Below are 23238 nucleotides of genomic sequence, written 5' to 3' on the forward strand. Positions count from 1 at the left end.
CCACCTTAGGTGTATGTGGCTGGCGCCTTAGACGGTTGAGCCACAGGCACTGAGCCGTTTTATTTATTTTTTAATAAAACTTTATTGAGGTATAATTTAAACACAGTAAAATGCACGGATCTTAGGATACAGTTTGAGTTATGACAGCGCACTGCCTATACCCATCAAGAAGTAGAACATTTTTATCACCATGAAAAATACTTTCCTCCAGAAGCAACCCCTGTTTTGGTGTCTATTACCACAGATTAATCTGCCTACTCTTGAATTCCATATACATGGAGTCATATAGTATGGGCTTTGTGGGTTTTTTTTTTCTGTCTTTTTTATTCAGCATGCTTTTGAGATTCATTCATGACATTGCATATCAATAGCACATTCCCTTTTTATTCCTGAGTAGTTTTCCATTATGCAAAATTTTCTAATGTTTATTTACTCATTCTCCTGCTGATGGATACTTGAATTGTGTTAAATTGTAATTTCTGTGAATACAGATGTGCTAAACATTTTTGTGTAAGATTTTGTGTACCTACACTTTGATTTCTCTTAGATAAATACCTAGAAGTAGAATTGGGCGGGTGGGTTACAGAAAGATGTATATGTAATTATTTTTTGCCTAAGTGTTCCATCTCTATTCCCACACAGAGTGGGAGTTATGGTTGTTCTACATCCTAAGCAGCATTTTGTGTTTCCAGCATTTTCTATTTTCCCTATTCTTATGCAGTAGTAATTCATTAGTTTTAACATATATTTCCCTTGCACTAAGGACACTGAGCAATTTTTCATGTATTTTTTTTGCCAGGTTTATATTTTTTTTTGTTTTATTTTTGTCTAAATTGAACTAAAAAGAAGGGCCTTTAAAAGTGTTTATATGTTTCCAAAAGTACCTATCATATGGCTTTGATTAGAAAATCTAGACTAAAAAGGAAAAAAAATCAAATTTTCCTTCCTATGTCCATGTTTCTCAAAGGATAAATACTTCGGAAAAGGCATGTAGAAGATATTTCCAAAACTCAATTTTTGGAAAAATAATTTTAAAATGTTTCAAAGAATCTGAAATATTCCTTATTTGACCCACCACTAATCCCAGAACTTGTTTTGTTTGGAAAATGGACTCTTGAAGGAACATGCTTTCTTATGAAGATTCCAGTTTCTAGTGGGTTAGTCCAGGGTGCCAGGGCTGAGAAAATAAACATTTAGGGTTTGCTTTTTTTTCTCATTAAAAAACAAATTCTCTTGTAAAAAAAAAAAAAAAAAGAAGAAGAAGAAAAGGAGGGAAGAGAGAGAGGAAGAGTGGAAGAAAAGAAGGAAATTAATTTGGTAGTCTTACAGCAAAATGTCACCTTATTTTAATGGTTAGTGCACTTTCCTGATAAGTCTTTGAATCTGCTTGTTTCATGGATGTAAGTTTCTCCCCTGTCCTCAAGCCTTTCCTTTAATGTCACTTGGTTCTATTGAACCATCCATGAAAGAATTCATCTGACTGATTCTAACTGATAGTTGTTTGTTGTTAGCCATGGTTTGATAGCACAGGAGATGATGGATATAGAGGTGAGGACAGATGACCTAATGAACTTAATATTTTATTTTTATTTTTATTTTTTTAGCCAACCTGTCCCCTCGCTCTGTTACCCAGGCTAGAGTGCTATGGCATAAAAGCTCACAGCAGTGTTAAACTCCTGGGCTCAAGCAATCCTCTTGGCTCGGCCTACTGAGTAGCTGGGACTACAGGCATGACCCACCTCACTGGGCTAATTTTTCTATTCTTGTAGAGACAGAGTGTCCCTCTTGCTCAGCCTGGTCTTGAACTCCTGAGCTCAAGTGATCTTCCTGCCTCAGCCTCCCAGAGTGCTGGGATTATAGGTGTGAGCCATTGCACCTGGCTGGACCTAGGATTTTAACCCAAGCAGTTGACTATAAGGCCCAAGCTATTCAGACCACACCAGATCTCACCCTAACCCTCTTGCACATGCATCTAGGCTCTGTCCTTCTTATCAAATAGATGGAATCACGAGTCATGTGTGTCAAATCACAATATTTGAAATCATTAATTCCATTTGGAACAGGACTTTCAAAGATACAATAATGACAGATCAGTGCAAGATGCTTGTATACTTTCAAACCTGAGCTGAGTGGGAGAATCAAGGTATTCTTAACTTTCTTAACTAGAGTAGGGATCTGTTCAGTTATTCTTCAGACTTAAAGGGAAGAATTAAACAGTAATGACTAAAAAATATTTGGAGTACTTGTGTATTTCATTATTACGCCTCTTTCTTCCTAGTTAGCACAGTTAATAAAGAGCTGACATTTAAAGTCTTTGCAATGTTTGAGGAAAAAAACAGTAGTCTTTATTGAAAAGCTTTGAAAATACTGCACACATTATAAGCACCCAAAACTGCAAATGAATATAATTAAAAACAGACTTGGAGAAATCTATCTTCATATGTTTATGCAGATTATTTTTGAAGAGTTGAATCCAGTAGAACAGAATGAGCAACCACAACTACAAGGGATGATTATTACTTAAAAACTGGAAGATTAATACAGCTGAAATACTTCTTTCAAAAAACCTGTGGGATCTGGATGCTCTTGTTGCTACGGAAATACCAACTGGTGTCATTTTAATCCATTGATATTTGGCACCCTCTATACAGTCTCTGAAGTTTAAAAAAAGAATCATTTTACATTTATTTGTGCAGCCTCATTTGTCCTATGCAAATAATATGTTGAAACTTTTTCTTTACTCCTGGACATTGGACTTTCTCTATCAAAGCCCTTAGATAATAACTTTCCAGTGAGAAAACTCTAGCTTTGTGTTTTGCTTTAAGCTCTGAAGTATTAGTGAAATGTCACTTTATCCTTGGTGATGTGTTTCTATTTCTATTGCAAAGGGTCTATATGGCCCTCCCATGTTTTTACATCTTTTCTGAGTTCATATTGGAGAGCAGATGTGCCTCATTTATAGCTTTTATTCTTAACAGGCTTTGAATAGAAGCGTGTCCATACACATTTGTCTTCAATAGACCCTCAATTTGAAAGAAAGCTTCAAATTGTCCCTAATGAAGAGTAAAACATGTTTTAAACCAAAATTTATTTCACAATTAATAGCTTATGCTTTCCTTCCCAAGTTTCCAGTTGGTTAAAGCTTTCAAGATTGCTTTAGTTCTCACTCCTTTGCCAACTTATTAAAGCTTTATAATTCATTTAGAAATAATTTTCACATTTTCTAACACTCACATTGTGTCTATTTGCTCTTAATGTAGAATGAGAGCTCTCTTTTTGGCCAGTCCAGATCAGGCTCTTGCCTTTTATTTTTTTCCCCCACAAATGTTTAGGAAATGGATATTTTTAATGTTTGGGTTCTTGCTGGACTGAGCCTAATACCTTGTTGCCCGCTTGTCCTGTCATGTGAGTTTTAAGCTCAGTGAGGACAGGGACCATGTGTATCCTGCTCACCATTGTCACCCCAGTCCCCAAGGCAGCATCTGGCACATAGCAGGCCCCAAGTGAGTATGTGCTGAATGAATACATAGAGAAATTGTCAGTATTTTCACCTTATGTCACCATTACTTCAAACTCCACACGACAAAATTGAACTCATGCTTTTTCTCTTAAACTATCACCTCATTTATCTCTTCATTACTTTCTGAAGTTCCATAATTGTGCCATTTTTTCTAATTCAGAACTTTATTTTTTATTTTTGTCTCCTATAGCTTACAAAGGCCCCAAGCTATATTGTTTTCCTTTGGGAAATCTATGTGACCTGATTTTAATGGTTATTCCACTTTCCTGATAAGTCTTTGAGTCTGCTTGTTTCATGGATGTGATTTCTTCCTCTGTCCTCAAGCCTTTCCTTTAATGTCACTTGGTTCTACTGAACCTTCCGTGCAAGAATTTATCTGACTGATTCTAATTGATAGATGTTGCCATGGTTTGATAGCACAGGAGATGATGGATATAGAGGTGAGGACAGATGACCTAATGAATTTAGGATTTTTTTTTTGGCCAGTGTCTTACCTAACTCTTTCGAAGTGTGAAATAACTTGAAAATGTATCTGCATCTTCTATGTCTCCATCTCCACACTGATGCCAACCTGTGCACTTCTCTTCTTACCCTGAAGCCTGGCAACAGCATCCTGGCTATGCCCCCTGACTCTTTCCTTTACTCATGCAGTTTTCTGGCTTCCAAGTACTGAGGAGCTCTAGACTCTCCACCATCACCTCCCTCTTTCTTCATCCCCAATATATCTTTACCTCTCCCTCTCTTCTCTTCTTTCCAAGGAACACATCTCTGATTTCAGGTGGCGCTGGTGATCCCATCCTTCCCCCACTGATCTCCCACTGCCATCAGTGCCTGGCCTCCTGTAGGCTAACATGCTTAAGATGTTAGCCCCCTGACCCCAAACCGCAGCCTATTATTGATCCTGTTAATATCTTCTACGCTACTTTCCAACCTCTTCTCTGAATTCCCAATCTTCTCAGAGTTTTCTGCTCTTGGGTTCTTGATTTCTATCTTCACCACATGGTTGCTTTCCAACCCCTTCCTACCATTCCACTGGAATGTCTCTTGGTGGTTACCAATGATCAGTTAATTTCTAAATCCAGTAGGGTTTTCCACTCTGTGGAATTGTTGGCCATCCCTATTCTTGAACTTTCTGTCTTTGCCATTTTTCTGTGGGTTTTCCTCTTGCCCCTCTAAGTATTCTTCCTGTTCTTTGCTTATCATACCTCCCCAATGTGGAACACAGTTCTACCCTTGGCTTTCTCATCTACAGTGCCCTCTACTCTCATCTATGTCTTGTCTTTAACTGTCACCTTTGTGTAGAACAGCGCTTCTCCAACATGATGCACGCAACTCATAAAATGTAGATTCTGGTTCACCAAGTCCAGGGACTATCCCAGAAATTGCTTCTATATTCTACAGAGAACAGAAGTAGTGGTCAATTTGTGGTGGTCTGACTCCCAAGGCTGGGCCTCTAATATGGATCCATTTCCAAAATTCTAAGACTGTGTTTTCAAGTTGTCCATTGGATATTTCCATTAGAGTGACCAGGTAACAGTGATCGCCTCACATTCAAACTAAATTCATATTTTCTATACTTCTAAAAAACAAAAAAACAAAAAAACTCTTTTTCAATTACTCTAACCCCCCTATTCTCAAATTTCAAATCTTAGTTTTGGTTTTTATTTTCACTTCCCTTGGCAGACTTATTCCATAAAGAGTCTGATTTCATAAATTGTTTCCCAGAAATATAACTTTTACCTGTTCCTTTTAAAAAATTCTTTTCCTTCTGTGATTCCTTGTTATCTCAGACCTGGGCTACACTTTATGCCTCCAGTTTCTCTGTGGGTGATTTTTCCACACTGGTAAATCTAGCTCCCATTATCACTGAGACACATATTCACTGGCAGAGGCATGTCCACCAGCTCCCTGCTGCCTGGTGAAACAAGTCATATACTATCTCAAAGGATATCTGAGTCACACTTCAAGTGAGGTATAAATCTCACCTACTCTGTTTTCCCTGTGCCTGGGTAGGATGCTCTGTTTTAAATCACACTGCTGGAGTGGGATTTAAAATGCAGCATGTCAATTCCTCAAGTTCAGGTTGGAGAGGGCCCCCCAGCCCACTCTCTGCCTTCCAACTGCCTTCTTTAGTCATATACAATGCATGTCTGCCTCCCTTACTATGTTATGAGCCCATTTTTGATGTTCTGCAGTATCCCTCTCTTCTTCCATTTCACAGACTTAAAATTATGTTTTGTAATAGTGGGTCTCAATAAATATGTAAGTGAATAAGTAAGTGGAATGTCAAGAAAAGGTCTTCAAAATCCTCAAGCCAGTCTATTCCTCCCTTGAACCTCTCATGTATATCTCCCATCCAGAGTGCACAGTGAGCCCCTCTAAGTTAAGGTTGGCAAAATAGCACGAATGCTGAAGATAGAAATTCTGAGTCACACAGACCTAAGTTCATAACTCTGCTCTATTGTTATCTTAGTGGCCTTGAATGGGTTACTTAAATGCTTTTAGCCTTGGTTTTCCTTCTTTTTTTTGGGGGGGGGGGAGAGTCTTAAGCTGTTGCCCTGGGTAGAGTGCCATGGTGTCATAGCTCACAGCAACCTCAAGGGATCCTCTTGCCCCAGTTTTTCTATTTTTAGTAGAGATGGTATCCTGCTCTTGCTCAGGCTGGTCTTGAACCTGTGAGCTCAAGCAATCCACCTGCCTCAGCCTCCCAGAATGCTAGGATTATAGGCATGAGCCACCATGCCCAGCCTTAGCCTTAGTTTTCTTATCTGTAAATGGGGGTAATGATAGTAATGACATAGGGTTGTCAGAATGAGATGACACATGTTAAGTGGTCAATATAGTGTCTGGCACATAGTGAGCATTCAATAAATGGCACTGTGTTGTCAGTCTGCTTGTTGCTTTTGATGTAATTAACTTTATTTCACAACTACCACATCAGACAAGCCATTCCACTTCAGATAGCAGTAAAGCTACTAGAAACTTATTTCTTTCATTGAATTTAACCCACCATGAGTGAGTAATATTGAATGAAGAAGGGATATCACCTTGGAAATAGTTAATCACTTTGAAAATTACCACGGGAGTCCAAAGATAAGAGTCTAACTGACTCTTAAGTGTTACTTAGGAATAGAGAAGGGGAAAATGCAGGGGGAATCACATAGAGAAACATGCCTAGACTTGACGCTTGGTTGCACATGGGGGAGGAAGGAGTATAAGTCAACAGAAATGTCACAAAAGGAATGGATTTGGGAAGGAAGATGAAGAGTATATTTTAAGGTAGTTATGAAATTTGGGGAAAATTAAGTCATTGATCAGAAAAAAAGATTTTATTGTAATGAAGTCAGGTAACAGATTTAGGTATTTTGGGTGATAAAGTGTGAAAAAAAAGATTTCTGTAAAAATTGTGTTTAAAAAATAAAAACCAAAAATAGTGTCAGGGTTAAGAGAAGAATATTAGCTTCATTTTTGTTTTGGTGGAATGAAATTATTTAAAAATTATTTTAGACATAGGAAGGTCCTTGAAATTTCAAGAGAAAGATTGGAGAGCTGGTGGAATTAGAACATAGAATAAAGCTACCAAGATGCTTATTTGTTAGGAAAAAATACACTTCTTCCCCTGAAATCAAAGAGAGAATGAAGAAGACAGACTTTGAGAGAAAGAGGATGAGGATAGAATTTATATCAGTGATTACAATCTCAATAAAGCATAAAGCAACTTTGAGAAAGGAAGGGAGCGTCAGAAAATGTTTTTGGTGTGAAGAGAAGAAAAAGCATGAAATAGATGTTTTAGGAAATGTAATAGTAGTCAACCATGTAAAAATAATTGCTGAGAGAAAAAAGGTATAAAAAAACCCCCAAAGATAGTCAACCATGTGCATTATGCTGGGGGAGTTCATGAAAGAACTAAATTAATTTTGTTGTTCAGTTTCTCCAGTTGGTGTAATCTACTAACATTTGCGTCAGAAATTTAATGTGTGGAGTTGCTACCTCTGTCTCAAGTACTTTATTAGAATAGAATATCTGAAATGTTGCTGAAATACATTTCTAGAAAAAGGATCTTAAATGTCATCTAGTCTAATCTAATTCCTCTTTGAGAAATTAATGCACAAGTGAGTAAAAAGTCTCCCCCATGATCATGCTACGTATTACTAGTTTTCAGCTGACTAATGTCCAAGCCAAGCCACTATCTGCCTTTCCACTACACTTTAAGAAGCTATGGATTTTCTACAGCTATAATAACAATTATCGTCAGCATTGTGACTACTCAGGCGTCCCAACCACAGGGTAACGCCAGGTGAACCAAATACTATTCCAACAGTTCATAGAAGGACTAAATTTATCTTGCTGTTCAGTTAGAATATGAGATATTCTTGTTCTTAAAACCCAAATTTCTGGAGGTGAGTCTGATGACATTCACAGGCTGATGTCTGTATGCCGTCAGCGGTTAGCAGACGTATCACCTCTCTGTAGACCAGTGTCCAGTGTTAATCATTCACAGAAGAAGGTACAACCCACATGTAGTTCTGAATGTCCTCATTCAGAAGTTGTGAGAAGATTCTGACTATCTGTTATGGTAAATACACAGTAAGACAGAAAAAGCCTTCAATAATGCTAATGTTGATTCCTTTTATTTCTGTTCTGGGTCATTTTATCTATCTGTTTTCACTATGTTCTGCCAAGCATCAGAGTAGAAAGAGAGTCCAGTGCAGTTCAAAGGTCCTGGAGGCAGCCGCACCTGCCTCCCAGCTCTGTCACTGATCAGGGTGTAGGCACTTCTTGGCCACTTTTTCTTCCATGATAATTCTTACTCTGCTCAGAGTTGTTATATAGATAAGCTTAAATAAGCAAATAAAAATCTTATGCCTTTTGCAGATGTACAGTGTGGCCATTCATTGTATTTTGTTTCAGTTTGCATCAGATCTATAGGAATGGTGTATTTGGGCAAGTGAAGCAAAATGTAATGGTTGCAAAGTATGCTTGCAGACCTAACGGCTTAAATCAGTATTTTTTAGTGATTGTACCAGTAGTTATTTTGATCAATTATATTTTAATGTTAAGACAACCCTCATTCCATTCCACTCATTCCACCAATATTTATGGGGCAACCACCCTGTGCTAGGTTATAAAGCACTGTTTATTATCATAAGGCCTAGATTAGTATTATTATTTTTTTATTTGTAGAGACAGATTCTCACTTTATTGCCCTCGGTAGGGTACTTTGGCGTCACACAGCTCACAGCAACCTCCAACTCCTGGGCTTAGGCCATTCCCTTGCCTCAGCCTCCCAAGTAGCTGGGACTACAGGCGCCCGCCACAATGCCCGGCTATTTTTGTTGTTGTTGCAGTTTGGCTGGGGCCAGGTTTGAACCCGCCACCCTCGGTACATGGGGCCGGCGCCCTATCCACTGAGCCACAGGCGCCGCCAAGATTTTGTTTTAAAATCAAGGAAAATTTGCTACTTTAAGTATAGTGGTCTCATTTGCTCTCTCCTTGAAAAACATAATGTGATGTACAATAAACAAAACTTAGAACTTGTCTACATTTTATCAACTGAGACAGTGTTGACAAGGACAGACCCAACAGGAGGAGAAGGGGGAGATGCCTACACATTTATTTTTTTGGCAAACTTAGAAATACAACAGAGGGTATTTCAAATGCTTTGTGATCAAAATTTTAAAAAGAATTATGGGAAGGAGTTTTTTAAAAACATGTGGTTAAATTTAAGTTTTTGAAAAAGAACAGAACATTTCTCTTTCATTTTGTTCATGGGGAGGTGATACGAGATCAAGTTGATTAGAAAGCCTTGAATCTGGCCTTTGGTAGTTCTGTTAGCCATGGGAGCCCTGGATCATGCAAGCAATTAAGTCCTCAGAAATGTATCTGTTCTAGAGATACATAATTGTGGTAGCCCATCTGGTCTGATTTTAGCTTTTCAGCTTTTCTCTAAGGTCCTGTAAGAGCCAAAGGACGGGGGAAAAAAATTCCATGCAGTACACTTGTCAAGAAATATATTTCATAAATCAAGGTTGACACAAAGGACTTCTATTACATTCTATTACAATTCTATAACATTTGTTCCCAGTAGCAGTTAGTGTTTTGGCTGGAATAGGCTCCTTTACTCATTTTGTCTTCTACTTTGGAAATGGGGGATTGGAGAGCGGCTTTTCCTGGAAGGAAACAAGCTAATGAATGGCTGGGAGCCTTTCAGTGGTTCCTACCCTGTAGGAAAGCAGTCTGAACATACAAATGCATTTCCTCTCGGAACTCATTAAACTGTAAATCCCACGCTGACTTCACGGGCACCCCTCCCGTGCACAAGGGCTCCCCGCCTAGGAGGACCAAGGCTCGTTTAATGCTCTGCTGTTGCTGTCTTAAAATGCTTAACTTTTGAAAGAAAAAAAAATTAAGTTGTCATTTTGTAGTCAGTGCCACAAATGAGGTAGTCTACCCTGGGTCCTCATTTCCAGAGATTCTGAGTAGTTGTTTTTGTATCACCAAGAACTCGGACCTGGCACTTAGAGAGGGTGCCCAATACGTGCTTTTAGCGTGAGTAAATGGGTGAGTTTGTAAAGCTTTAAATTAGAACAATGAATCTTAATTCATTCAGTTTTGCTGGTGTGAAGAGAGAAAAGTGTTAAATTTTTGAGAAACAAATTAAGATATAAGAAGGAACCTGATATAGTATACCAAACACCTATTTTTCCATTATAACATGGTAGCTACTATTTTATTTCTTTATTTATATAAATGATACGAAACTATATATATCTGTCATTCTGCAATTCACTGTTTTCATTCAATATTTTGTTTGTAAAATCTAGCCTCAGTGATGCATGTAGCTCTAGTTCATTTATTCTCATTACTGTAAACAGTAGTTCATGAAACCTCCTTTCCTTTTTCTTTTAGTAATATGGGTTGTCATTCTTTTTTTCATTTCAGATTAATATGAGGGTACAAACAATTAGGTTACAATGTTCACATCTGTTAAGTAAAGTCCCTGTTGTCGTTACGTCCCACAGCCAGTAGGTTTGCCATATAACCTTACATCGGCCCATTAAGTGGGAGCACACCAGTCTCCCCCTTACCCCCAACTTGAATTGAATTGAGTTTTTCTCTTGTGTGAGTGGGCATTAGTTCATCTACTGGGTTCATATTAGTATTGAGTACATTGGATACTTGCTTTTCCATTCTCGTGATACTTTACTAAGAAGAATGTGTTTCAGCTCCATCCAGACTAATACAAAAGAGCAATGGGACCCAAATAGTATTCCATGATATACATATGCCACAGTTTGTTAATCCATTCTTGGGTTGCTGGGCATTTGGGTTGTTTCCACATCTTGGGGATTGTAAATTAAGCTGAGATAAAAAATCTAGAGTAATGTCTTTATAATAAAATGACTTTTTTTCTTCTGGGTAGGCGTCTGGTAATGGGATTGTGGCATCAAATGGAAGGTCTATTTTGAGTTCTTTGAGGATTCTCTGTACTTCTTTCCAAAGAGGCTGTATTAGTTTGCAGTCCCACCAAGAGTATAAAAGTGTTCCCTTCTCTCCACATCCCTGCCAGCATCAGCAACTTTGTGAAACCCCCTTCTTGAGCTGCTAACACACTTACAGAGGACGATCTATAATGTGCTGGTACTGCCTCTGGTAAAAGTCACAGATAGGTGATACTGGGCAAATTAAGTTAATGTGCTGAAACTTAGTTTTCATGTTTGTAAAATGAGATGAATAATTTATACCACTTAAGATGTTTCTTTTGACAATTAAATTAAATATGTAAAACCTAGTCTGTCATAAAGATTCAAAAAATACTTGGGAATTATCTTACTTTGACATATATAAGTCTGAGAATCAGGAAAGCCTTAAGCAAATAAAGTAACAGTGATCCTGAATTTGAATTATGTTTTCTTATTATACTTTTAGTTTGGCTATTGGTCTTAATTCTTTTTTAAAATAAGAACATTTCATTCTTAAACTGCAGTACTGGATACATTTTAGAGTGTTACATTGTCCAGTGTTTTATTTTTTTTTTAACATATTGCCTCTAATGTACTTCCCATGAGATGAAAAGGTTTAAGCTCATATAATTATGAAACTACAATATTAAGTACTTATAAACATAGACCTATGTTCTACTCCATGTATAATTAAAAAAGAATGCCTAGTGTTTTCCAACTTTCATTTAACAAAATGGCAAATAATAAAACAGAGAATTCTGGAATTCTATCAAACCATAACTATGCTGCTATGCAGACCGCAGCTTGCAATTAGAAATTAAACACCTAAGCACAAATTGAGCTATTTTTTCATGTTCCTTGCAATTTTTTTTAAAAAATTAATATTAAATATAGTCTTCTGAGTAGATTGAAGTCTGTGATATGTTAAAAAGCTTGACAGAACATTCTGAGTTTCCCTGTGATTTTAGAGAATTATATTTTGGTTATTCAACAGATTTTACACAATTCGCTACAGAGAGAAGGATAAGGAAAAGAAATGGATTTTTCAACTTTGTCCAGCCACAGAAACAATCGTGGAAAATCTAAAACCCAACACAGTTTACGAATTTGGAGTGAAAGACAATGTGGAAGGTGGAATTTGGAGTAAAATTTTCAATCACAAGACTATTGTTGGAAGTAAGTACCTAGAACTGTTTCTGTAAACTTTTTGTAAATTTTTCTTTTTCTCCTGATTACCCAATTTTTAATTATTTTATTTATTGTATACTATGAAATGTAAGTTAATTCATATATCCTACTATTTAAGAAAATATAAAAGAGGGCATTTCATAAAAGATAATTCAGGATCTTACTTATAAGTGATTTTTTACGTAAGTGATAAAACAGTAGTTGATATCTCTAGTAGGAAGTCATTGGCCATCGTAGTGTTTTAAGATAAACTCTTGACCTATGAACACCAACAGAACCAAAAACCCAATGATAGGTATAAATGTCCAGAATGGAAACTGGAGCAGTAGAAGTGGCCATAAAAAAGACTTTAAGGAAACCTGAGCTTTCTTCAAGTTATCCTTTCATTAAACTTCACTGGGATCTGTGTTTGAAGTGATGATAACTAAAATAATATGCCCAAGTTAGAGCACAGGTTGTAATTGTCTTCATAATGATTAACTAGAGTTGACTTAAGAGCAAGACAAATGAAAATAATATCATTTTCTCTCGTTTTGTCAGGTAAAAAAGTAAATGGGAAAATCCAAAGTACCTACGACCAAGTCCACACAGTGGTATGTAGCAGTGTACCAGTTTATTTTCAAGAATTTTAAAAAATTGCATCTGCATTGTATTTTCACTTATATAAGTAAATACTCATTGTGAGATAGTGCAGCTGGGTTAACTGTCTGACTCTGAGGCATTGGGTAAAGTACTTGATGTTTTAGGAATCTGTTTTTCTGAAAACTGAGGTGGAAGCACGTTTTTAGATCATCTTTAATCTGTTTGAAACTCTAAAATTCTGAGATTCTCTTAGCTATTTTAGTATTGCAGTATTCTGGGTATTTTGGGGTTGTGCCTGTTCTGCCCTATAGATTGTTTTGAACGTGGCGTTTAAGAGTGAAATGGTACATGACTAGGCATGTTGCTGAAGTTCACATCTTTCCTCTCTGTTTTCTATCACTTCCTACTTAAAAGAGCCAACCCCTTCCACAAAGATGAAGCCACTGGTTTGATCTGGTGACATGCCAGCCTCTGTTTAGTTCAGTTACTGTTTGTGTTTTGTACAAGGCAGGAATTTCTAGACATTTCCTGTCCCCCTCACTTCAGCAACTCAGTCCCTCGTCTTCTTTTACCTTCTACTTTTTGAAATCTGTTCTTAGTGCTTTCAATTATGCACTACCTGGTGTAGTGGTAAGCCATGGGTAGAGCCATCACAGAAATGTCTGAATATCAAATCACATACCCAGTTGTAATGTTGCTAAGTAGATGGAGGAGGCATTTTGACGAGATGAAGGGAATCAGGCGCTGGCTTTGATTCCTCTGTGCTGGAAGTATCCAGTCAGGGAATTATCCTGCATTCAAGCGACCATGCAAAGCCTATTTGTGGGTGCAAATTTGCTCTCACAAAATTTGCTGTATTTTGTGTGTGCATGATATATATGGATGAGTCTCTTTTTATATTAAATTAAATAGTCTGCAGGATACCCCATTGATCATGTAGCCCAGTGGGGGGGGCCAAAGAGGAGGTGGGAAGTAGTATGTACTTCATTAGAATTAAACCAAAAAAATTTTTAAAAGGATTTTCACTGACAGAAAATGGTCATGGATAAACTGACTGAGATAATCCTTATTAGGTAAATGTTGTTTGCGTGATTTTCATTGGCAGGAAAGTGTATTCTTTATGAAATTATTATCAAGTAATAATTATTAGATTATTATGATTGCCAGTTAAGTATTTTGATATATTTCAAATCTTAACACCAGAGAGGAGATTGTAGGGAAAACCAGGCCTGAATTTTTTTCTTTTCTTTATTTTATTTTATTTGTTGGTTGGTTTTTTGTTTGGGGGTTTTGCTATTTTCCCAAATATTTAATACTTAAAAATGCAGAAATTAAAAGTGGGAAAAGAAGCATTAACATGATTACTATAACAAAGCTACTTATTAAAGTATCATAAAACCATGGTCTACTATTTCCTGTTTTCTAAACATATTTTCCTTGTAAAATTAAAATCTTTCTATATGTATAATTTCATATCTTGCTGTTCTCTGTCAAAATATGGCATTAAATATTCTTCATAAACATAATTTTAATTGCTATTTATATCATCTGAATACATTATTCTTTACTTAGTTGGTTTCCAATTAGTAAGCATTTAAGTTACTTCTAGTTGTTTTTTAATTGTAAGTGATATTATAATGAACACTTATAAAGTTTTGTTTGCATTCTTAATTGATTTCTTAAAATTAGAAGGTAAATTAACAGTTTATATTTTTAACATTTTTTAGGTTTTCTAATACACATGGCCAAATTTTTTCCATAAAGGTTGTACAAATTTGCAATCTTACCAGCAATGTACCAGAATTATCTTGTTACAGTACCCTGAATGTCAACATTATTTATTTTCATCACTACATTTTTGGCTGACATAAAATAGTAATTTTTTATTTGGCCAGGGCTGGGTTTGAACCCACCACCTCTGGCATATGGGGCCGGCACCCTACCCTTTTGAGCCACAGGTGCCGCTCTAAAATAGTTATTTTAATTTCCATTTCTCTAATTGCTGACAAGGCAGTACTCTCTTCATTTGTGTATTACTCATTCGTATTTTCCATTTAATGGCATTTAGTTGTAGCTCTTTATTTATTGGGTGTTTTGTGGGGGTTTTTATTGAAAGATTTTATAGATTAAAGAAACATTGACATTGTCTGTGATACCATCTAGGAACATTTTTCTCACATTTGTTATCATTTAGTTTTGTTTATGGGAATTTTTTAACTAGGCAAGTCTTGAAATTTGTTTAGTCAAATGATTAGACTTTTCCATTGTTGTATCTTCAGTTGCATCTTATTTACAAAGACCTTCCCTATCCAGAGAGCAGATAAATATTTCTCTCCCTTTTTCTTAGTTTTACGAAAGGCTTGATTTTATAATAAGTAAACACTAAACTATGTGGATTTTATTTTACTGTATTATACAGTAAGATTCCATCTTGGCTATGTGGTAGTTTTTTTCAAACAATAACCTGCTGGCTTAGCACCATCTATTCAATTGTTCCACTCCCTAAGGTCCCTGTGCCTCTGTCTGTCAATTCCATCAACACGGTGTAGGAAATGTAAACATGCCGCATTCACAGGCAGAACAGTGCAGAGTGGATCTCCCATCCTCTTCTAGAACAGTCCTTGTTCTTTGTTGTGGATGGTTTCCTAGGAAATGTATCTGGTATCCTACACTCTTGGCTAGGCCGGCATACGTGATCTTTCATGTGACTCAATGATGTCATTTCTTTCATTCCTTCTTTTCAGCTATCATGTCTCAATAATTCATATTTCTTTTGGCAGAATATTTCATTTAGGGTTGAGTTACTCAGCAAGATTGGGAAAGATGATTGATGTTTTACTCCCAGGGAACTTAATTTCTTTTTACTCATTATAAACAGCCATGATAGAACGGGCTAAGAAGGAACTTCCCCTGTCTGTGACATAGAGCCAGACAGTTTATCACTTCAAGCTGTGAGGCGGAGCACCCCCCAATTCCAGCCAGCTTTGATGAGCTGGAGTTTAAAACTCTTGGTTATTTCCAAAGGAAAACCCAAATTCATTGAAAAGATATTTTAAGGCTTTTTTTGAGAAGTTGTATTATTTCCTTCTGGACATTAAAAAAAAAAAAGTCTCACAAACTGACATCTGACCTTTCAGGTAGCTGTGGGACATAAGAAAGTTGAAAAGGAACCACCTGGGGTAACCTTTGACCATTGGTGTGACCACACGGAATTAATTCTGCAAATTGACCTGACACGTTACTCCAAATAATGCCTATATCCAAATATTCACCATCTCTTCTTTGAAACTGATCTTAGCACGCAGAATTTCAAAAGATATGAAACTAATTCCAGATGTTTTGCTTTCAGGATTTCAAGCAAAAGACACATTGACAAATGTTTTTCATTCAGATAGACGTGGTTACACCCTGAACCTTATAATCTTAACACCTTTCAAAAAGAGGTAAAAATGTACTGGAAAAAAAAAATTTGACCTTTAGGCTAGCCTTTTTTAAAAGATAAATAATATTTAGGCTAAAAATCTGAATATTAAATGCAGCCCCATCTTATCCTTCTGGTTGTGTTATGTTGTAAATCACACCTCTAGGAGCACATTCTGCTGGCCAACCTGGGACAGCTATGGCAGAGCCATGCAGCAGGGGTCTCTTCTGATTGGTTAATGCCTTTGTTCTACCAGTTGTTAAGTGCTTTCAATATCCTTTCTAGGAAAATCAGAGGAAGGGTGTGTGCATAAATGAAACCATGATTCTTGCCATATAATACCACTTGTATCATGTAAGACCCATGTAATGCAGGAAAGAACAAATACACTTATCACGATACCTGTGCTGTTTTTTTTTTCACAATCTAGTATATTCTTTTTGTGAAAGTAAAACCTAATGTTTATGATTAGGTTTGTTATTTAAAAATATAATAACAACAATGGCTAAAATTTTTATGCATTATTTCTATATTTTGAAAAATATATATAATTCACTCAACAAAATCAATGTTTGAAGTATATGTAGCACTTAGTAACAGACTTTAAAATGCAAATTTAATTATTCATTCCCAATTTCCCTAGAATCACTGTTTTCCTAAAATATGACATCTATTTTTACCATATTTTTTCCATCAAATATCCACCTGTATTTTAAGAAATCCTCATCTCTATCAGTAAAAAAAAAAGAAGAAATGGTGCCAATTTTTCAAGTGCAACAGTTATCAGATAATAGATGCAAATAGAGAGAATTACCTTCATGCCCCCACCCCGAACACTTTAAAATTGTGTATAATAAACGTATTAGGCATCCTTTTATTCTTAGCAATACTTGTCTTTAAGCAAAAATGGGAAAAATATATATGTAGGCCACTATATTGTCAAAGATATATGTCTGATTCCTCTCCAGTTGACCAAAAATTTGAAGACTTTCAAAAGTAGGCCTTAGATAGTCTTTTAGCCAGATGTCAGATTGAGTCAGTATGTTTTGTAACTTTCATTAGAACATCCTAAAATGAATAAAGCCCAGAACTGAACATGCCCCAGTCCTCTTGAGTCACTGAAATGTGATTTTGAGCAATCCTTTGCCACTCCCCCATTGAACAGCTACTCTTTATTACAGAGCCTGGAAATAAAGTTAAATCTACAATGAATATTCTGACACCACAAAAATGTCAAGTGGGCAGACCTACAAAAAATAACATTCTTATGTTATCATGGGTTTTATTAAAGCTAATTTTCAAAATAATATCAGGAAGTTAGTATCTTGCAGGGTAAATCACAAGTCCCTCATTCTGTGTGGCTGCTGCTGCTTAGAATTTCTAAGTAATTCTGAGCTTTCCCTAATCCATCACCAAAAAAGCATGCTGGATTCAGCTCCAGGGGCATTGCCTCTACCATGCAAACATTCTCTCCCCATTGAGTGCCATCAACTGTGAACCTGGCCACAGCGTCCCAGAAAAATGACAAGAATGAATTCTCTTAACTAAATATCCTGCTCAACGTATATAGACCATCCTGGGTTCTAATGGACGAAGATATTTCAAAATGAAGAAAAAAGAATGTATCTCTCATAGAGCAGGAGGGAAACGTGCTTACTTCTGACATACAACAAACATTTGAAAAATATTTGCCAAATGAAAGGAAAGACGAGAATTGTGGAAGGAAGGAACAAAGGGTTTTGCGGCAAGAATCCGGGGTTGACAAGCTGCAGAGAAAAGAAAGCCAGCAGGAAAATGGCTAAGAAAGAAAGTCGCTGCCAGGGTGGTATCCAGGGATCAGCCAGAACTACAGCAGCCTGTGGCGACATTGCCACCAACTTCCCCACTTCAGTCAGGCCCTGGGACTCCAAAGCACTTCACAGATGGTCTTAGTAGCAAGTCTAGGAGTGCAAGGCAAGGTCAGTGGTATCTTTTTAAAAACATGGTATATATAAAACAGCTCAGTTAAAATTGGGTTGTAATTGGTTAAACACTACGTTTTGGGAATTATCAGAGATTTCATTTTGCAGTGAGTCCAGATAGCAGATGTTTCTCTACACATATTTTATAAGAAGACACAAGAAAAGGATTCCCATTGTAGATTTCTGGATGGGAATTTTAGAGTTTGGGGCAGAGACAAGTTGAATAGTGGGGCTTTGCTGATGCCTTTTAAAAATCTACCTGTAGTGAAGCAGGTATTTGCTCATTAGTCCAATCTTGATGTATTTTTGGACTGTGGATTAGGCAAAAGAGCAGGTATAGGTGTAGAAAAAAATTTCATCTTGCACCTAAATGATTCCCCTATTTTTTGCAGTGTATATTATATGTATATTCTTGTCATCATCTTAACAGAACATTGGTCTGTACTCAACTAAGAATTCAGAACTTTGTTCCATTTGCATGGAGAGGGGAATATTTTCTATTTGTCCTTTTTAAAAGATTGTTCAAAACAAATCGTTATAGCACAGGAAATAAAAAGTGGTATAAAGCAATTGAAAGAGAACACAGCAATGGGTGGGCATTTCTGCTAGTGTCAAGCATCTAGAAAAACATCGTATTCTGCACAGTGTGTGCCAAATGAGAGGACAAAACCCTTTGTAACTGTAGCCAAAGCCCTGAACAGAAACAGTTGTCAGCACCTGGGAAGATAACGAGGCTCTGCCACCAGAGGCTCCCATGTAGCTGCAGGTTGCCACAGCAGGCATAGAAAATTCTCCAAAATGCAGAACTCACAGAGGTAGACAGTAGGATTATAGTTATTGGGGGTTGGAGGATGCCAAGGAAACAAGGTCATAGGGTACAAAGTTTTTAGTTAGGCAGGAGGAATAAGTTTTTGAGAGCTATTGCACAGTGCAGAGATCATTGTTACTAATAATATAGAGTTCAAAGTTTCTGAAAATTTCCAAATGTCTCACCACAAAAAAGTGTTGGATTAAGCGATGGACAGGTGAATTAGCTTGATGTGTCATTCTGCACTGTGCATTTGTATCAAAACGCCACGTTGTACCCCATGTAGATATTCAGTTATGAAATAAATAGACATAGAAATATGAATGAATGAATGAATGACAAAAAAAATTTATTATTTTAACATAAAATTCTCAGCAGTGGTAGAGACAATATGTTGGGAATCCTTTTCCTGGAGCAGGACAAGTGAAAACTTAGTGCCGGTGGAGTGGGGCTGCTCTCGGGGGGTGGGGGGAAGTGCACCTCTCTCAGTGAGGCGTGCAGTGTACCAAGCCTGAACTGCCTCCTCTGGGGCGAGATCTGTGTCCAACTGTTCATCTTTAATTTTTTTATGATAAAGCTGAAAGGGATCCTCTTGCTGTCCAACCTCAAAGCTGAGAGGTCCCCCCTCCCCCAACAGTAGGTGATACCTCTGTTCCTACCATTTAGCTCTTCTTGCTGGGAAACATCATGTCTAAATTATATTTACATCATTTCCTTGTTTACCAATAATGCATGAGCTAAGCTGCAGCACAGAAGCACATGTGGTGGCTGAACAGATGATCGAGTGGAGCAACTTTTCCTGATTATAAATGTAGTTTGCTCTGATAAGGAATTTGGCAAATACAGAAAGGTACACAAAATAAAACCAATACCAGTTCACAAGATATAGCTACCATTAAAAGAAACTGTGATGTATTTCCTTCTGGACTATACACACAAATTTGTCTATACATATTTGTTATAAAATTGGTTTATACCATGGATACAAATTTGTATCCTTTGTGTTTATCTAAATTCTAAATGTTTTTCCATTTTCTTACACAAAAGTCGAACCTATGGACTATGATTTACTTAATAAGACCTTCATTTTTGAATAATGAGTTGTTTAAAATTGTGATAATAAAAATCCATCTAATATCTTTGATTAATTATTTAGCCTGAGTTAAATTCCTGGGTTCACAGTTACAGATACTGCTTTTAAAAACTAATCCGATGATGGAAAACTTTATTTTGTGTGGCTTTCAAACATGAGGACTTTAATACGAGAAGAAAAATAGCCAACAGTGAGGCTGGTATTGCAGCCCTTCTTTGCTATGGCGTATCACTTATTAAAATGGTGGTGTGTTAACAAATGTCTTTTGTTCACACTGCAGACACCTATTTGGAAAGGAGCACAGGTTCAACACATTCTTGATGGTTAGCGGATGTAGCATGAGAAGTATCTGTATTACAAGGTTAAGCCAAGTATCAAAAAACAGATATCATTTTTGCCCATTCAACCCAACTCAAGCTCCCCTGTATATAATTTCGCTGCCCTTCTTCTCACCAGTCCACATATGTATCTTTTGTGTGTCTTATCTTTGGCATCACGAATATATCTGGCAAAGCTTCCACTTTAAACCCTTTCCTGATTCAAACCATTCTATGACATGCAAACCTTCTATGGGACTTCTGAGGCAACAGAGTAGAGAGAGGAAGCATCATCTCTGGGACATGCTCTTCTAATTCTGAGGTCATGTGAGGAATGGTTAAGAGTACAGGCTTTGGACTAAGAAATGTCTGGATCTGAGTCCTGGCTCTGCCTTCTTGGGCAATAAATACTTAGTGTCAGGAGTTTGGCATGATTGTGGTGTCTGTGGTGTAGCAGCAATTGGGTACATTCCATTGATCTTGATTGGTTTTAAAGATTAGTTTGTAACTTAGCATATTTTTGAGAGACAATGTAAAGACAGACTTTGGCTGAGTCACAGCGTAGATGTAATAAAAAACAACTAATAATCAAAACAGAGGATTCCTTTTCTTTCCTTTGTAGCTTCTAAGTAAATATAACTAATGGGAGTTCTGAAGAGTTTGCTTCTGTTATACCTTTCAATAGTTATGGGGAAACCAAGTGAGTCTAATACAATAGAGGGGGATCTATGTACTGAAGACCTATGCAGTGACTATTAAGCCAGTGGCATGAGAGACTTTATTAAGGCAAGAAAGGGCTGCTTCTTCTTCTCTGATTTAAAAAAAAATCTTATTAACATTGACTCAGAAATTGATTTTGCCCCTGTCTTTTCAGCCAGCATATGTCCCAAAGAAGCTTATCCCAATAACAATCATCAAGCAAGGTAATTTACTCTGGATATATGTTGAGAACTATCTTTAACATACTTTTAACTAATGTAATTGAATATAGCATACATTTTCTCAAATTTTTTGACTGTCTTTCAGAAAAAAAGTTATTTCTAACTGTTGCTTTTTAGAAAGAGAAAATAGTATAATCTAGTGAATTAGATGTTAATAGGTAATTTGGGGTCCTGCACCTTTATGCCAAACTTTGGGCAAGTCACACTGGTCAGACAAGTAGGGTTAATGCAACCAAGTATTAAACTTTAATAAGCCGGTTAAATATGTGGATTTTTGCCCAGGATTAAGTTATCATACATGCAGTAAATCATTCATAGAATAGTTACAATAATGAAAATGAAAACTGATTTTGTGGTCACATTAGGGAAAGTAAAAGTGTCCAGGTTGCAATCATTATACTGTCTTATTTCTATATCCAGTTGTTTTTATTTTGGCTTTCAGCTTTCAAACTATTTCTCTATTATTTCCAGAAAGATTTTTGGTAGGAGAGATGAGGCTTTTAAAATAGCTCTCAAATTTTAAGAGACTATATTGTCCTTCTTGTACTCTCAAAACAGGGTCAGGTAGTATTGAAATTACCCAAATATTCTTTGCTTTGAAAATACATATTTTCTAACTTTATTACTGAGTTATTGTTTCATTTTGTGCTACTTCTGATTCATTTGGGAAAGGGGTAGACTACAGGGAATGGAGATGGAAAGAACTTTTTGATAATTATAATGGAACATTTTATTATAGAATTATAGCCTTTCGTTACTTAAAGATACCAGTGTTAAGGTGAGGTGTTGCCTCCAATCCTTCTGTTGACTGTGTGGCCGGCCCCTAGAGTTGCTTTTCTATTAATTGATAAAGTTAAATCAGAACTTTCTCAGTACAGATAGCTTCACCTTATTAACTTTTTGCTGCTTTTTTTTCCTTATCACACTATGGTCTTATTGTGCTCCAACAGTGATTCAGAATGTTACTCACAAGGCTTCAACTAAATCCCCAGAAAAGACCCCCTTTGGAGGAGCAATACTAGGTGAGTCAATCTTGAAATCTATGTCTAGATAAAGCAAATCAGGCTATCTTTTGCTAATAGGGGCTTTAAGGAACTTTATACTGTAAGCAGCTCTGTTAAAACTGATGTTGGTTCATATCCTTTCACTGTTTAGCATCCTGGCTTGTGTCCACTCCAGGCCAGGAGGCAAATAATGCTACCTTTATCATGGTATATTAAAGAGATAGCTCTAGCCTGTGCCTGGGGGATGATGACACCCATCCTGCCTGCCCACAAGGTTGTCTTTGGTAATGAGAGTCTTCCTCATGTTAGACTACTCTTTTAAAAATCATTATTATTGGTAATTATGTTCTTTGTTCACCACACATCTTAAGCAGCCATCTTATAATTTTTGAGTCTATGGATTTAAAGCCAGAAGACTTAGTAGTTTGGTTCTAAATCTTTTTTTAAATGCTCTATTTTGAAGATATGGTCATATATTTTTCCATTGTAAAGTCTGGGTTAAAGCTGGGTGCAGTGGCTCATGCCTAGTACTCTGGGAGGCCAAGGCAGGTGGATCATGTGATCTCAGGAGTTTGAACCCACCACGAACAAGAGCAAGACCCCATCTCTAAAAATAGCCAGGTGTTATGGGAGATGCCTGTAGTCTCAGCTACTTGGGAGGTTGAGGCAAGGGGATCACTTGAGCCCAGAGTTTGAGGTTGCTGTGAGCTATGACACCATGACATTCTACTGAGGGCAAGGAAGTGAGGCTTTGTCTCAAAAATAAATAAATAAATAAATAAATAAATAAATAAATCTCTTCCTCTTATCTTATTTACATCTCTTTCCTTGCAGTCCACCTTATTATCCCAGGTCTTAATGAAACCAGTGTAAAACTTCCAACATCCATAATGTTTGAGATTTCGGACGCACTCAAGACACAATTAGGTAAGCAGACAAG

At 36.8% G+C, this 23238-nt stretch overlaps 1 protein-coding gene across 3 annotated transcripts in view; it reads left to right on the forward strand.

The window, feature by feature from the left end:
* The window catches only part of ABI3BP (ABI family member 3 binding protein), a 233430-nt gene that overhangs the window by 86166 nt on the left and 124026 nt on the right, over positions 1 to 23238 (forward strand). For all 3 annotated transcript variants that reach the window (XM_023508060.1, XM_023508061.1, XM_012812736.2), the window contains exons 5-9: positions 11978 to 12159; positions 12712 to 12764; positions 21228 to 21276; positions 22245 to 22316; positions 23133 to 23225. In XM_023508060.1, coding sequence (XP_023363828.1) covers positions 11978 to 12159; positions 12712 to 12764; positions 21228 to 21276; positions 22245 to 22316; positions 23133 to 23225 — 449 coding nt within the window. The remainder of the gene's footprint in view (positions 1 to 11977; positions 12160 to 12711; positions 12765 to 21227; positions 21277 to 22244; positions 22317 to 23132; positions 23226 to 23238) is intronic.

This window comes from Otolemur garnettii, unplaced genomic scaffold, assembly GCF_000181295.1.
Source record: "Otolemur garnettii isolate 467f Iridium unplaced genomic scaffold, OtoGar3 scaffold00220, whole genome shotgun sequence".
Classification (NCBI taxonomy): domain Eukaryota; kingdom Metazoa; phylum Chordata; class Mammalia; order Primates; family Galagidae; genus Otolemur; species Otolemur garnettii.